Raw genomic sequence first — 16890 nt, 5'->3', positions numbered from 1 at the left:
ATACTGTTATCGGATCATAGAATGTGCCAATGTTTGTAAACGATTCCCTTAATTTGTAAATCGCTCTGGATAAGAGCGTCTGCTAAATGACTTAAATGTAAATGTAAATGTTAATTTGTTCAGAGCATTTTGAATAGTAATAGTAAAAACGCAAGAATGCTTATTTTTTTGCGAGACTGTCCTTGAAAGATATGTTTCGATTTGTTTTAGATTTTCTCAATGGCAGTATTAATCTGACAATTTATCCCCTCTAATTTTCTTTGTCTCAGCCATATTTCTGTCGGAATCTGATTGTTTTTGGCATATTCTTTCAAAAGGGGCACAGCCTTAGGTTGGCATAGGCCCGCCCACTGGGGAGCCAGGCCCAGCCAATCGGAATGAGTTTTTCCCCACAGAAATACTCCTCAATTTCATCAGCTGTACGGGTGGCTTAGATGATCCCACAGGTGAAGAAGCCGGATGTGGAGGTCCTGGGCTGGCGTGGTTACGAGTGGTCACCAGTTGTACGTACTGCCAAATTCTCCAAAATGACATTGAAGGCGGCTTATGGTAGAGAAATTAACATTTAATTATCTGGCAGACATGCCTGCAGTCAGCATGCCAACTGCACATGCCCTCAAAACTTGAGCTATCTGTGGCATTGTGTTGTGACAAAACTGCACATTTTAGAGTGCCCTTTTATTGTCTGTGCACCTGTGTCATGATCAAGGTGCACCTGTGTCATGATCAAGAATAAAATGCAAAACATAGTTTGTTCAAAAACAAACTTGCTTTATTGCCATTTTCACTACAGATTAAACACTCATAAGAGCAACAATTTAAGACTACTTCCATTTGAATTAAATAAAAACAATGAGTCGGATTCTGCTACAGTACACAAGATGGGCACATCATTAAACCAGCAGATTTGAGTAATGCAAACTTTATTTACAAAACATTAATTCCTTCATGCCATGCTCCTTCCTTCACTTTGAGAACAGAATCCTTCAGGTTTTATGAGTCTTAACTTCATTGAAGAAAAAGCTCATTAGCAAGTTCAGCAAACAGTGGTATAAACTAACAAGGCCTGGAAACAGGTTTGGAGTCAATTCCATTTCAATTTCAGAAGTAAACTGACATAACAATTCTGATTTTCCTCAATACTTCTGTATAACAATAAAAAAAAAATATATGGAATGTCAGTTTACTTCATGAATTGAAATGGAACACACTCCAACCCTGCTGGAGGCTCAGAGAAATGTTATGGTTTGACCATGGAATTCTAAAACCTAAAAAAGGATAGGTTAAGTTACACATATTACAGAATTTTGCACATGGAAACTGTACACTATAACCCTAACTTGACACATAAAAGCATTGAGTGGTTAGCACACATGAGTATATACAAACAATTGTGCCACGATACTAAACAGAAACTAGTCCACTTATAGAATATTATACAATGACAGGTTATTTTTTTCAATTTATACACAGAAGAGGGGATTGCCCTGAATAATAAGGCCAGGATAAGAGATGGGTTTTGGGGCGGGTAAAGCCAATGCTTGGTGGGTTTTAGGGTGGAGTCTGGCTAACACATTGGGTATAGAGGTGGGGTCAGGGGTCACTCATTGGCGGTTGCTCTTTATCCGCTCCAGCCTCTTCTTGAGGTCGTCGAGGTTGGCGGCGGGGGACGAGGAGCGTGTGGGGCTGTGGGAGTGGGACTGCTCCTGCTGGAAGTGGGACTCACGGGACTCCTTGAGCTGAGACAGTTTGCTTTGGAGCATGTCTGTGGAGGAGGCCACTGAGGGCTTGGACAGCAGGGACGTGATGGGACGCGGCGGTCCACTGTCCCCCTCCACCTGCTGCAATAGCTGAGCCTGCTGTTATGACAGAGAGAAGGAGGGGGAGAGAATATATAGAAAAAAAGGTAGAAGGAGAGAACAGGTGATAAGGTTTAAAATTGTGACATTAGCTATAGTATAATGGGGACACTCATCAATACAGCAAGTATTACAAATCTAAATCGTAATATAAATATATAAATCTAAATGTGAAATTGGTAAGCCCAGTGGCATCAATGTGATCGATATTAAACTAACCCTGGAGTTGTTCTCCAGTCCCTGTCTCTGTCTCAGTATCTTCAGTCTCTCATAGTACACTGCAGGTTTCATCTCCTCTCCATTCAGAGGCACTGAGCCAGAGTCTAGGCCATGTTGGGGAATCACTGGAACAGAGAGACACATCACACTTCAACTCTTCACAGCTACTGAGCTGCTTTTTAACCAGTCCAGCAGATGCATATAATATCAATACATTGACATACAGTAGCTAGCTACTAGTAAACCACAACAGTAATAACACTCCTTATACCAGAACACTGGAGCCAATGTTATAGGATTACATTCTCTACTGCTCAGGTAAAGGGTTGGGACTAAAGTTTGTGGGTTGGCCATGGTAGACACTAGTCATATCAGATAAAGTATCAAAAAGGTAAAGACCAGTAATTCCCTTTTAATCCTGCAGGGTTATTACCTGTGCTAGAAGGCTGGATCCTGCCTTTGCCCTCTCTCTCAGACTCAATCATGCGCAGGCCTCTCTCCACATAACTCTGGAAGAACTGAGACGTGTTCCTCAGGAAGGGCTCCAGGTCAGCGTCTGAGTACTTCTGTTTATACTCATACAGCTCCGTCAGACCCTGGAGAGAACACAACGTCACAACACACACAGCCAACTTCAAACAATTCTGGGGTGGGACTGGAAATTCATTCAACCAGTTATTGAGAACACATGATCTTTTACAATTAGGAACTGAGCAGGGGGATGAAAACAGTAAAACTAAGGTATGAATACATGAATAGGAATAATAAAGAAAAGAAAATCACCTCTTTTGTGTTTTCCTTGGAACCAATCTTCTTGAAGATCTCAGAGAGGATGTCGCTCACTTTAGCTTTTGACATCCTGTCATCCTGGAAGCAGGAAGAAGAGATTAGGCTTCATGGAAGCGGACTGAATTATTTTTAAATTCAGTGTATTCACTTGGTGTTCAATAAATCTAATAGAGGTTGGGTTAAGTGAACATACCTGTCCTTTCTCTGTGCCCCTGTCAGACTTCATGCCAGAGAAGTTTCCAGAGTGTTTAACCACACGTCTCAGGTGGGCCTCCAGCTCAGACTCATTCCTGTTATCGATCATGGACATGTGGTCTAGGATCTAGCCACCACAAAACAACATGGTCAAAACAACCACAACAGCCTACCTACTTAATGAAAACCAGTGAAAATAGACAGCAGTACCCCTGAGTAATGAAAACCAGTGAAAATAGACAGCAGTACCCCTGAGTAATGAAAACCAGTGAAAATAGACAGCAGTACCCCTGAGTAATGAAAACCAGTGAAAATAGACAGCAGTACCCCTGAGTAATGAAAACCAGTGAAAATAGACAGCAGTACCCCTGAGTAATGAAAACCAGTGAAAATAGACAGCAGTACCCCTGAGTAATGAAAACCAGTGAAAAGACAGCAGTACCCCTGAATAATGCACTAATAAATAGTAAGGTGTTTCAATTCAATACAACTTAATTGTTTGTCAAGGGGGAAATTCATCTGTGTACATAAAACAGAACAAATCACTGAGCCATTGGTTGTGAATGACGTGTATGTATTGTACCTTGGCTCCAGTGAGTTTACACAGTGTGTGCAGTAGGGTCTTGAGGGTCCTGTGGGGTACGTCACTCTTCAGCTGCTTGAGCTTCTCTTTGGGGAACACCTTCATGAAGTTGTGAACATCCAGTAGGATGCGGTCTAGATTGATGCTGTTGATGGTCTCTGGCAGGAACCGGATCATACGCCAGAGGCACTGCAGACACAGAACAAAATAAATTCCATTTAATGCCAATCATCAGTTTGAGATTGTACAGGCAGTATAAAGGGAGAAATTCACCACTTTTTAAAGTCAAATTTAGTATCCTCCATTTATGTGTTAGTTGGGAATACAAAGAACAGGAAGTTTGTCTGAGAAAATCACGTGACAATATACACAATATGCAGTGATGGGGGGGAAAAAATAGACAGTTCCAATTGCAATATTATATCGATCCTTTGACGGCAAATATTAATTTGTAAAAAATATAAATAATAATTTCTAGTCGGCTGTACCTGTGCCAAAACTCAGGTATTTTTCATTCTATAGCTTTGTTCTCCATTTTCTTTTTAAATAGTGAGCCAACATGTTTTCAGCACTCATTTTCTCATGCTCTCTTGTCTCTCTGCAGCAGACACATAGTGAGCAATGTTTGTAACATCAAATCGCAATAAATCGCAATACATAGAATCATGAGAACCACAATACACATCGTATCAGCACCTGAGTATCGTGATAATATATTGTGAGGTCCCTAACAATTCTCAACCCTAATAGTATGTACAACGACAAAAGTAAACTCTCCCACAAGAAAATATAGTGAAACAGTGATATTACCTTCATGACCAGTTCAGAGAACATAGGTGACCCTGAAGAAGTGGTAAGACTGTCCTGTAGCAGCACCAGAAGAGCGCTGCAGAGACATAGAACAGAGACTCACTGGAAACTCCAACATATACAATCAGGAAACGTAGTATGTTTGTTTGGGGGTACGTATATTTCAATATGAATAGAAGATGAGAAAAGTAGAAATTCCTTATTAAACCAGGAAGAAAAATGACATCCCCATCAGTCTCAGAGAGTGAGTGGAATCTGACCTGAGGATGTTGGTCTGGTCAGACTTCTCCAGTACTCTGACCACCAGCAGGTTGACAGAGCGGATGAGCTGCTGTCCGTCCTCGATGTCCTCCACCCGAGCATCCAGCATCAGGGTGATCAGACCGTGCATGAGGTCCTTCAGCACGCCCATCGATGCCTCCCGTGCAAGGCTCTCCATAGAGAACAGCTACAGGAGACAGACCCAGGACAGGGACACAGATGTCAACACCAGTCGACTAAGCCTACTCAGGTGTGCTTGGCTAAAAACGTTTGGTAAAATGTTTTAATAAATACAATGACAAAGAACAATTCCTTTATAATTTCTCTCTAGAAAGATCTGCCAGGATACACAGACAATCCTCAGGCCTTAAATGGTCAAACAGAACCCCCTAGTGGTGTTCATGTGTAGTCACACTCACTGAGAGCATATTGCCGATGATGCAGCTGTAGAGCTTGAAGATGTCCTTCTTGTCGAGGCGGTCGTCAGCCATGTGTGTGTTGTAGATGAGGCGCAGCTGCATGAAGGTAGCGATGAGGAACTGGTCAATGTGACCTGACATGGCATCTGCTTTGTCCTCCTGCCTCAACACCTCGTCAATCTGGGGGAGGCACAAGGGTTACAGACAGAGAGACAGAGAATCCCACACCACACACACTTTGGTACTGTCGTTATCAACCATTTACTCTCTCCTAACCAGAGCAGAGTACCTCAGGTAAATAGATGGGTGTTAAAATGGAAGTAAGGTAACCTCTTATGTGGTTGTTATTGTGAGAGCTTGGTTGAATAGGATTTCTAATGTATTCATTACACATTGCAAAAAAAAAAAAAAAGAGCTGAGATTTAAAGTTGAAGAGTAAAGCCTGGTATTTCCCCACTGAGTGATGTTTCTATGCTTCAGTGGAGGCGGCTGAGGGGAGAACGGCTCATAATGTCTAGAACGGAGCAAATGGAATGGCATCAAACACCTGGACACCATGCGTTTGATACCATTCCACTGATTCTCCCCAACTAAGGTGCCACCAACCTCCTGTGCCTACACTAGAGTCAATGATGTACCTGGGCAAGAGCCTGGATGCTGGTGTTGATGTCGCCACTGGCCACCTGGGAGATGACAAAGTTGATGGTGGATGCAGTACTGTTGTGGAGGTCGTCAAAGTGGGGCGACACAGAGCGGATCCTGAGGGAACACAAGCAACTCACACCTTATATAACCATGAGATTTCTCGTGATGATTAGTCTTATGATGACGGGGTCGTTAAGTCTCTTGCACTTAAGATCCATCAACACACATCTCTCCCAGCCAGCTAAACCCACAGCTATTTCAGAACAAAGTAATAAAGTTGGCAGGCAGATCTCCCAACCTGTGTTGGTAGCGTATTAGGGCTCAGGGCAGCCAGGGGAGAGTATCCGGGCAGCCGGGGGAGAGTACCAGGGCAGCCGGGTAGAGTATCAGGGCAGCTCAGGGCAGCCGGGTAGAGTATCAGGGCAGCCGGGTAGAGTATCAGGGCTGCTCAGGGCAGCCAGGGTAGAGTATCAGGGCAGCCGGGTAGAGTATCAGGGCTGCTCAGGGCAGCCGGGTAGAGTATCAGGGCAGCCGGGTAGAGTATCAGGGCTGCTCAGGGCAGCCAGGGTAGAGTATCAGGGCTGCTCAGGGCAGCCGGGTAGAGTATCAGGGCTGCTCAGGGCAGCCGGGTAGAGTATCAGGGCTGCTCAGGGCAGCCAGGGTAGAGTATCAGGGCTGCTCAGGGCAGCCGGGTAGAGTATCAGGGCAGCCGGGTAGAGTATCAGGGCTGCTCAGGGCAGCCAGGGGAGAGTATCAGGGCTGCTCAGGGCAGCCAGGGGAGAGTATCAGGGCTGCTCAGGGCAGCCGGGTAGAGTATCAGGGCTGCTCAGGGCAGCCGGGTAGAGTATCAGGGCTGCTCAGGGCAGCCGGGTAGAGTATCAGGGCTGCTCAGGGCAGCCGGGTAGAGTATCAGGGCAGCCGGGTAGAGTATCAGGGCTGCTCAGGGCAGCCAGGGGAGAGTATCAGGGCTGCTCAGGGCAGCCGGGTAGAGTATCAGGGCTGCTCAGGGCAGCCAGGGGAGAGTATCAGGGCTGCTCAGGGCAGCCAGGGTAGAGTATCAGGGCTGCTCAGGGCAGCCAGGGTAGAGTATCAGGGCTGCTCAGGGCAGCCGGGTAGAGTATCAGGGCTGCTCAGGGCAGCCGGGTAGAGTATCAGGGCTGCTCAGGGCAGCCGGGTAGAGTATCAGGGCTGCTCAGGGCAGCTGGACACTTACTTGGGCTCTGGCATCATGATGGGCTCCAGCAGTTCCTCCAGTTTGTGTTGGACCAGGTCAGGTAGCTCACTGACCCGCGTGTGGTCGTTCTCAATCATGTCTAGATCCAGCTGAAACTCCTTGGGGATAGAGGGGTGTGAGTGTTCCCGTTCTGCGTTCTGAGCCCGCGCTTGGCTGGTGGAGGGAGGACAGAAGAGGATTATTCAGAATCAGAACCATGTCATGGAAACCAACACGGACAGAGAGGTAGGCAGTCAGCACACAATAGCTCTGTTCCAATATCCCCCACAAGCCTACTACTTAGAATGCATGCCCAAAACATTGCGGTTTGCTAGTATGGACACTGGAAGGTTACCATGGACACATTAAGACAGTTACAACAAACGAGGAGGGGAGGACACAGTAAATTAACTACTTAGTTTAGACTGGTGAGTGTTACATTACAGCCCCATTCTGAGTGCTTCTGGAGGAGAGCAGAGGGCACACTGTCTGGGAGAGGCTCGGCGGTACTCACATCCTATATGTGCGATACATTATTCTGTCCATGGAGAGCAGAGCAGCGATAAGAAAAGAGCAAATATAAAGGAGAAGAGAGGTCTGGATTAAGAGACCACACCATGCAACGATACTGGGAAAACTAAAGGGTGACTGACCAGCAAACATGTGGAATTTTCTAATTGGTTCAAGTTAGGTTTGCGTCAGGGGTTTGTTCAAGGTTAGGTTCGCCCACATTGGACTGTCAATGAGTTGCAGGCCAGTCACATGCGTTTAGTTGTACCCAATGAAACATAGGTTAGAGCAAGAGGAAAGACATTCAAGAAACATTGAGGAAGAGCATTAAGATATTTTTACGAGGGTTTGTAGATAGGTCTTAAGACATGGACAGAATTTCTTTACCATGAATGTTAGTAATGGTAAAAGTGGTACTATCTAGTAGATCACCAGACTTAAGTATAGTAAAGGTTCATAGGCAGGTTTGTTAGGAGAGAGAGACATGCTGTGGCAGGTAGTTGAGGAGGCACTAGGCCAGGGACTTGACCCTTCCCATACTTGAGCTTGTTGGGCACATCCTCCTGAGGTTGCTGAGCAGGCTTCCGCATGAAGGTAGCGTTGGGGTTGGAGGAGTGCTCTCTCTGGAGCCTCTCCCTCTCTGCAGCCTGTCTGTTGGGTGGTGGGGCAGCTGCCGGGGTCTTCTTAGCCGAGCGCTTGACCCTCTCCTCTAACATACTCATCTCCTTCTCAGACAACTGCAGGAGAAAGACAGGATGTTTGAGATTAACACCGGAGATGATATATCCAGAGGGGTCTAGTCCAAAGCAGGATAGTAAATTGGCCAACTTTGATAAACATTCAGATATTAATGGTTCATTAATATATTAAATGGTTGTTGGTTGAAACAGTCCATGCCCATTTCAATCATATCTACATCTTAAAATGTATTCATTCCAGAAGATTTAAGCAAGTTAGCTGGTTAACTCATTGATCTTGCGTTGTGACATACCCTCTATTGTACTGAAGATTACACTGTGTACAAAACTTATGAACACCTTCCTAATATTGAGTTGCGCCTTGCAGTTCTTGACACTCAAACTGGTGCGCTTGGCACCTACTACAATACCCCATTCAAAGTCACTTCCAGTTTTTGTCTTGCCCATTCACCCTCTGAAGTGCACACATACACAATCCATGTCTCAAAGATTGAAACTCCTTCTTTAACCTGTCTCCTTCCCTTCATCTACACTGATTGAAGTGGATTTAACAAGTGACATCAATAAGGGATCATAGTTTTCACCTGGATTCACCTGGTCAGTCTGTGTCATGGAAAGAGCAGGTGTTCCTAATGTTTTGTACATTGTACTAGCGAGTAGCTTACATTGCCAATGAGTTTGTAGACTTGGTCGCCACAGACGTTGTACACAGTCACCACTGTGTTAAGGGCAGCGTTGCGTACTGAGTTGTCCCTGTCTCCGATGTGAACAGCGATCTCTTTCAGGGACTTGGCCGGTGTTGGCTGACACACGTTCATGCCATAGTTTTCTATCAGACAGCCCAGCTCCTCAAGACATTCTGGGGAAATACAGGGAGAGATGGATGGTAAGATCTGGAGCTTTTCAGACAGGAACGCCACATTTCAGGTATTCAGACAGTTTCCCCAAACACAGATTAAGCTTAGTCTTAGACAAAAACATCTTTTAATATTCCCCCCATAAAATGGAATAGCTTTTATCCAGGACTAAGCATAATCTGTGTCTGGGAAACTAGCCCCATGGAGTATTTATTAAGAACCTGAAGTTCTTACAATGAATTACAACATTTCTGACACAATCACTTACTGTAATGAATTCTATAACCTGTTTTAGTCCTTATAGCCTTGGTCAACCGCAGTCACAACTAAAATCTCTTTCTTACCAGCTCTCTGTTTGGAGTTCTTGGACTTGGTCCCGTCCATGAGGAATGGGAAGACTTTGCTGGCAGGGTAGACCTTACACAACATGGTGAGGATGGCACGCACATCTTTACGCACCACATCCTTCGATTCTCCAACCTGTCAGGTGAAAGAGGGTTACAGATGGCTACTCAATAGTTCCTTTTTTGTTAAGACGTGTTGTTTTTAATTGAACCTTTATTTAACTAGGCGAGTTCGTTAAGAACAAATTCATATTTACAATGACGGCCTACTGGGGAACAGTGGGTTAACTGCCTTGTTCAGGGGGCAGAACTACAGATTTTTACCTTGTCAGCTCAGGGTTTCGATCTAGCAACCTTTCGGTTACTGGCCCAACGCTCTAACCACTAGGCTACCTGCCACCCAAAATCATACATGAAAACAACTTTTACGGCACAATTCACAGGGGACGCCCTAGAGGACGCCCTACTTGGAGGACGCGGTAGGGGGGACGCCCTACTTGGAGGACGCGGTAGGGGGGACGCGGTAGAAGGGAGGGCCCTTCTTGGAGGACGCGGTAGGGGGGACGCCCTACTTGGAGGACGCGGTAGGGGGGACGCCCTACTTGGAGGACGCGGTAGGGGGACGCCCTACTTGGAGGACGCGGTAGGGGGACGCCCTACTTGGAGGACGCGGTAGGGGGACGCCCTACTTGGAGGACGAGGTAGGGGGACGCCCTACTTGGAGGACGAGGTAGGGGGACGCCCTACTTGGAGGACGAGGTAGGGGGACGCCCTACTTGGAGGACGAGGTAGGGGGACGCCCTACTTGGAGGACGAGGTAGGGGGACGCCCTACTTGGAGGACGAGGTAGGGGGACGCCCTACTTGGAGGACGAGGTAGGGGGACGCCCTACTTGGAGGACGAGGTAGGGGGACGCCCTACTTGGAGGACGAGGTAGGGGGACGCCCTACTTGGAGGACGAGGTAGGGGGACGCCCTACTTGGAGGACGAGGTAGGGGGACGCCCTACTTGGAGGACGAGGTAGGGGGACGCCCTACTTGGAGGACGAGGTAGGGGGACGCCCTACTTGGAGGACGAGGTAGGGGGACGCCCTACTTGGAGGACGAGGTAGGGGGACGCCCTACTTGGAGGACGAGGTAGGGGGACGCCCTACTTGGAGGACGAGGTAGGGGGACGCCCTACTTGGAGGACGAGGTAGGGGGACGCCCTACTTGGAGGACGAGGTAGGGGGACGCCCTACTTGGAGGACGAGGTGCTGGTTGTCCTCATTCATTACAGCTGCAGTGCTGGTTGTCCTCATTCATTACAGCTGCAGTGCTGGTTGTCCTCATTCATTACAGCTGCACTGCTGCTTGTCCTCATTCATTACAGCTGCACTGCTGCTTGTCCTCATTCATTACAGCTGCACTGCTGCTTGTCCTCATTCATTACAGCTGCACTGCTGCTTGTCCTCATTCATTACAGCTGCACTGCTGCTTGTACTCATTCATTACAGCTGCAATGCTGGTTGTACTCATTCATTACAGCTGCAATGCTGGTTGTACTCATTCATTACAGCTGCAGTGCTGGTTGTACTCATTCATTACAGCTGCAGTGCTGGTTGTAGCGTGAGTGGAAGTAGGAAGAATACACACGTGTTGACAGTGCTGAATAACAACTTAAACATGAACTTACTCATAAAAACAGCATATATTTGCTGTATTCATTGAGTCACTAGTTATGGTTTTAAAAGTTTAGAAAACTCACAGTATCAACTTTGCTGTGTGTTCGAGGCTTCTTTTCACAGCCTACGACTTGAGGAAACTGTACAGACACGGTGATCTGAGCTATCGGATTGGCCAGCGGTAGGTGCACTTGATTTGCACCCTTGGCCTGCCGGGTATGCAGAGTTCTACTTTCAGGCACATGAAATGGTTCATAATGGGAATACCTTTCTTTCCAGGCACTAGGGCTGCTGAATCAAGTACACCAACCGCCAACAGCGCAAACCCCCCCAAAAAAGGAACGCAAGGCTTTATCGTTATTTGTTTTTTTACAGAAATGTTTGGTGATCGACCAGTTGGTGACCACTGAGGTAGGGGAATGACTTACTTTGAGGAGGTGGTAGGGGAATGACTTACTTTGAGGATGAGGTAGGGAATGAAGGAGGAGGCCTCGTATTCATTGAGGTGGTAGTTCTCTCTACTCAGTGTGGGGAAGAGCTGCTTGAGGTACTCCAGCACCTTCATCAGTACAGTGCTGTTGGTCTCAAAGAAACGCAGCGTGAACCACTTCAGGATCAGGTCCAAGCAGCTGAGTGTGCCCTCAAGCTCATCCTCCATTCGCTACAGAGTGGAAACATAAGATTGTAGTCAGTCAAGTAAACAAGCAACTCCCTTAGGTTTCTAAGAAACACTAATGGTTTTGGTCTAAGAGAAACTAAAAAACAAGACTAATAAAATAAAATAAAATTATAATATAAAAATTTCCTCCCCAATTTCGTGGTATCCAATTGTTAGTAGTTACTATCTTGTCTCATCGCTACAACTCCCGTACGGGCTCGGGAGAGACGAAGGTCGAGAGCCACGCGTCCGCCGAAACACAACCCAACCGCACTGCTTCTTAACACAGCGCGCCTCCAACCCGGAAGCCAGCCACACCAATGTGTCGGAGGAAACACTGTGCACCTGGCGACCTGGTCAGCGCGCACTGCGCCCGGCCCGCCACAGGAGTCGCTAGTGCACGATGAGACAAGGATATCCCTACCGGCCAAACCCTCCCTAACCTGGACGACGCTAGGCCAATTGTGCGTCGCCCCATGGACCTCCCGGTCGCGGCCGGCTGCGGCCTTAGACCACTGCGCCACCCGGGAGGCAAGATTCGATTTTTGAAGCCTTTTACACTCTTCAGACTCAAACAACAAAAGCGGTTATGTACAGAGTGCAGGTCCCTATTGCTAAAGAGATTATCTCACTAACACACACCTGTATAAATAAAGGTTCAAGAAAAAAAGAACACACTCAACCAAGGGCTCCATCTAATCATTAGTGCGTTTCACTGTCTCCTACAGGTTCTCACCTCTCCCATGACCCCGATAGCCTTGACCTGGCGTTGGAAGTCAGAAGCATGGAAGAGCTCGTCCTGGAGCCATCTGGCGAAGCAGCTGGACATCTGAGTCTTTAGCTGATCCACGTACTCATCCCGCGGGGTCTGGAAGTTCCACTTCAACACCTGCATCACAAGTTAGATGATTATCATTAGTCAAGAATTATAAAATCAGCATTCTTATTCACATGACAAGTTATTTCTTGTTCAGCAAGAAAGATTTTCAAAGTAAATAAGAATTTGTTCTTAAATTATTTGCCGAGTTAAATAAAAGAATAAAATAAAACAATATTTTCCTTTACACTTTTGCAGGGCTCCCTTGCAAAAGAGACTTTGCTCTCAATGGGACTTCAAGCTTAAATAAAATGTCTTGCTCAGAAAACAGTCTTATCCTGGGCATCCAGAAAACACTGTCAGGGAGCAGATGAAACATGACTGTCCTTTATAGCAACCTCTAGCTTCCATCTCCACTGCACAATTTATTTAGATTTTTTATTTAACCAGAGAAGTCACATTGAGCTGTACATCTCTTATTCAAGTGATTACAAAGAGACATCTCCCACACTCCTTTTATCAAAAGTGAAAAGGTCAAAGGTGACGTGCCTTCAGCCCTTTCTCTTCCTTTATCCTCTGCTCCTTGCCATTGGGGACCAGGATGAAGATGACACCAGACCGGTCCTCCTCATCCTTGGCCTTCGTGACCGGGGCCTTCTTCCCAAGCACACCCTGAAAACGGGACGGGGGAGAGAGATGGGGAGGCACAGAAATATCATCATTACAAGAGCCAAAGGTAGATAAAAGCTAAAATGTGCTCAGAATGTGGTAGAGGTTTAAAAGAGAAACATTACTACATTTAAAGCTATATATAAAAGCTGTAAAACTCATGTATAGCGTGGTTAGACAAAGACAAAGGTTAAGACAACACCAAAACACAATCCTCTTCATAATGTAAAGAGCTTTGTGATTTCAGCCTGTAAATGAAAAAGCGCCACACACTAACCATATTTTTCACCAAAATTACAAAGATGAATATAAAGCTAGATTTAAAATTCTTAGATTTTGTGCAACGCCTTGGCCAGAGCGCAGAGCCTCAACACCCGACGCAAGGCTCCACCCAGTTAGTCATTCCTGAGTCACACATTAGTAACACAGAGGTGCTTGAATCCGAACATGTACCTGCTGGCTGCTAGGCTTCCCCTTTGTAAGTCTTTTAGGACTACTGACTATCTTTATATGAGCTCGCAACAGATTCCTGGGGGGGGCGTTCTATTAAATGCTAAATGAAATATCAACTTCACAGAGAGAAAAGCTGGCACACTGTAGGAGTTGTGTGCCGAGAGCTGAATGAGATGGGACTGAAATTAGATTTTCATGACATTGGCAAGTAAGATTCCCAGGGACTGGAGACGTACATTATCAGTCCAACTATATGTGGAACAATGCATCAAATGTAACTACATGGTCCCTGACAAATAAACTAAACTTAATACAAAAGAAAAGCTGAATAAATACATACCTTTTTGGCTGCTCCAGGCTTGACCACTTTCTTAGACTTAGTGTCAGGCTCAGGATCGTCATCATCATAGTCATCAATGACAGGTTTAGGTTTAGACGGACCTGTATAAAAAAACAACAGTGGTCAGGAAGTTCTCTCTGTCCACACTAATATATATCTAAATAAAGCAGACTAAACCTACATCTTACAAGACAGGTTATGAGTCCAAGGGAGCCAGGCGGTGTCAGAGGAAAGCCCCAAGAAATTGTCAACAACTACAGCCACCCAAGTCATAGACTGTCCTCTCTACCACAGCACGGCAAGCGGTACAGGAGCACCAAGTCTGGGACCAAAAAGCTCCTGAACAGCTTCTACCCCCAAGCCACAAGACTGCTGAAAAGTTAATCAAATGGCTACCCAGACTATTTGCATTGCCCCTCCACCCCTTTTTTTTGGCACTGGCTCTGTGCACACTCACTGGACTCTACCCACACACATGTTCAAAAGTTTTGGGTCACTTAGAAATGTCCTTGTTTTTGAAAGAAAAGCAAAAAAAATTGTTCATTAAAATAACACCAAATTGATCAGAAATACAGTGTAGACATTGTTAATGTTGTAAATAACTATTGTAGCTGGAAACGGCAGATTTGTAATTTTTTTAATGGAATATCTACATAGGCATACAGAGGCCCATTATCAGCAACCATCACTCCTGCGTCCAATGGCACAGTGTTAGCATCAAAGTTTATCATTTTAAAAAGGGTAATTGATCATTAGAAAACTCTTTTGCAATTATGTTAGCACAGCCTCACAAGTCCTCAACTGGCAGCCTCATTAAACAGTACCCACAAAACACCAGTCTCACCAGTCTCTGTCCAGTGTCTGTGTTCTTTTGTCCATCTTAATCTTTTATTTTTATTGGCCAGTCTGAGATACAGCTTTTTCTTTGCAACTCTGCCTAGAAGGCCAGCCTCCCAGAGTCGCCTCTTCAATATTGAGACTGGTGTTTTGCGGGTACTATTTAATGAAGCTGCCAGTTGAGGACTTGTGAGGCATCTGTTTCTCAAACTAGACATTCTAATGTACTTGTCCTCTTGCTCAGTTGTGCACCGGGGCCTCCCACTCTTTCTATTCTGGTTATAGCCAGTTTGCACTGTTCTGTGAAGGGAGTAGTACACAGTGTTGTACGAGATATTCAGTTTCTTGGCAATTTCTCGTATGGAATAGCCTTAATTTCTCAGAACTAGAATAGACTGACAAGTTTCAGAAGAAAGTTCTTTGTTTCTGGCTATTTTGAGCCTGTAATCAAACCCACAAATGCTGATGCTCCAGATACTCAACTAGTCTAAAGGCAGACAGATTTATTGCTTCTTTAATCAGACAACAGTTTTCAGCTGTGCTAACATAATTGCAAAAGGGTTTTCTAATGATCAATTAGCCTTTTATAATGATCAACTTGGATTAGCTAACACAACGTGCCTTTGGAAAACAGGAGTGATGGTTGCTGATAATGGGCCTCTGTACGCCTATGTAGATATTCCATGAAAACAAATCAGCCGATTCCAGCTACAATAGTCATTTACAACATTAACAATGTCTCCAGTTTATTTCTGATCAATTTTATAAGGACAAAAAAAACAAGTGCTTTTCTTTCAAAAACAAGGACATTTCTAAGTGACCAAACTTTTGAGCTGTAGTGCACACACACTGCTACTTTGTTTATTATCTACCCTGATTGCCTAGTCACTTTTACCCCTACCTACATGTTCCCTCAATTACCTCGTAACCCTGCACATTGACTCAGTACTCCTTGTATATAGCCTTACTATTTTATTGCGTGACTATCTTCTTTTTTCCTTCTTCTTTGCCAAAAATGTTTATTTCCTTACTTTTTAATTCTGCATTGTTGGGAAAGGGCTCGTAAGTAAGCATTTCACGGTAAAGTCAACACGCATGTTACAAATACCATGATTGGATTATTGCTCAAGATTAGAACATTGTAAAGACAGTAACGTCAGCCAGGACGGGATCTTAGTTGATGTAGCACATGATAAGGAAGGTACTGGTGGTAGATAGTGTCCCAAATGGCACCCTATTCCCTACATAGAGCTCTGATCAAAAGTAGTGCACTTAATAGGGTGCAATTGGGGATGAACTCTCCTTCATCATTCAGACAGTAACGGAGAGGCAAGCCAACCTGACTTTGCAGCGGGGGCGCCGCCGCTGATAGACTTGGATGCGCCAGCTTTGCCAGGTGGTGGAGCAGGCTTGGCTGGCATCACTGCCCGGGCCTTCTCCAGCAGGGCAGACACTGGCTCCTTGGAGGCCGGCTGCAGGGAGAGGAAGACATGGACACACAGAGTCAGATGACAGAACAACAATACCCCAGCCCATTGTCTTCCGAGTCACTACACAATAACAATACACCAGTCCACTGTCTTCCAAGTCACTACCCAATAACAATACCCCAGCCCATTGTCTTCCAAGTCACTACACAATAACAATACCCCAGTCCATTGTCTTCCGAGTCACTACACAATAACAATACCCCAGCCCATTGTCTTCCGAGTCACTACCCAATAACAATACCCCAGCCCATTGTCTTCCGAGTCACCACCCAATAACAATACCCCAGCCCACTGTCTTCCGAGTCACTACCCAATAACAATACCCCAGCCCACTGTCTTCCGAGTCACTACCCAATAACAATACCCCAGCCCACTGTCTTCCGAGTCACTACCCAATAACAATACCCCAGCCCACTGTCTTCCGAGTCACTACCCAATAACAATACCCCAGCCCACTGTCTTCCGAGTCACTACCCAATAACAATACCCCAGCCCATTGTCTTCCGAGTCACTACCCAATAACAATACCCCAGCCCATTGTCTTCCGAGTCACTACCCAAT

General features: G+C 45.7%; 1 protein-coding gene across 3 annotated transcripts in view; it reads right to left on the bottom strand.

Annotated features, from left to right (window-relative positions):
* Positions 1-750: 750 nt before the first annotated feature.
* LOC129862051 (cytoskeleton-associated protein 5-like) overlaps positions 751-16890 on the bottom strand; it is a 34904-nt gene continuing 18764 nt past the window's right edge. For 2 of the 3 annotated variants that reach the window (XM_055933378.1, XM_055933379.1), the window contains exons 25-44: positions 16179-16311; positions 14003-14103; positions 13090-13212; positions 12460-12612; positions 11523-11726; positions 9403-9538; positions 8867-9060; positions 8044-8240; positions 7508-7531; positions 6994-7167; positions 5774-5894; positions 5136-5315; positions 4716-4903; positions 4456-4531; positions 3646-3834; positions 3061-3189; positions 2862-2945; positions 2512-2674; positions 2079-2203; positions 751-1859 (exon numbers count right to left, since the gene is read on the bottom strand). In XM_055933378.1, coding sequence (XP_055789353.1) covers positions 1605-1859; positions 2079-2203; positions 2512-2674; positions 2862-2945; positions 3061-3189; positions 3646-3834; positions 4456-4531; positions 4716-4903; positions 5136-5315; positions 5774-5894; positions 6994-7167; positions 7508-7531; positions 8044-8240; positions 8867-9060; positions 9403-9538; positions 11523-11726; positions 12460-12612; positions 13090-13212; positions 14003-14103; positions 16179-16311 — 2949 coding nt within the window. In that variant the 3' untranslated portion in view covers positions 751-1604. The remainder of the gene's footprint in view (positions 1860-2078; positions 2204-2511; positions 2675-2861; positions 2946-3060; positions 3190-3645; positions 3835-4455; positions 4532-4715; positions 4904-5135; positions 5316-5773; positions 5895-6993; positions 7168-7507; positions 7532-8043; positions 8241-8866; positions 9061-9402; positions 9539-11522; positions 11727-12459; positions 12613-13089; positions 13213-14002; positions 14104-16178; positions 16312-16890) is intronic. The other variant, XM_055933380.1, reaches the window with a different exon arrangement.

This window comes from Salvelinus fontinalis, chromosome 9 (assembly GCF_029448725.1).
Source record: "Salvelinus fontinalis isolate EN_2023a chromosome 9, ASM2944872v1, whole genome shotgun sequence".
Taxonomy (NCBI): Eukaryota; Metazoa; Chordata; class Actinopteri; order Salmoniformes; family Salmonidae; genus Salvelinus; species Salvelinus fontinalis.
This window is presented reverse-complemented; position numbering and strand designations above follow the sequence as displayed.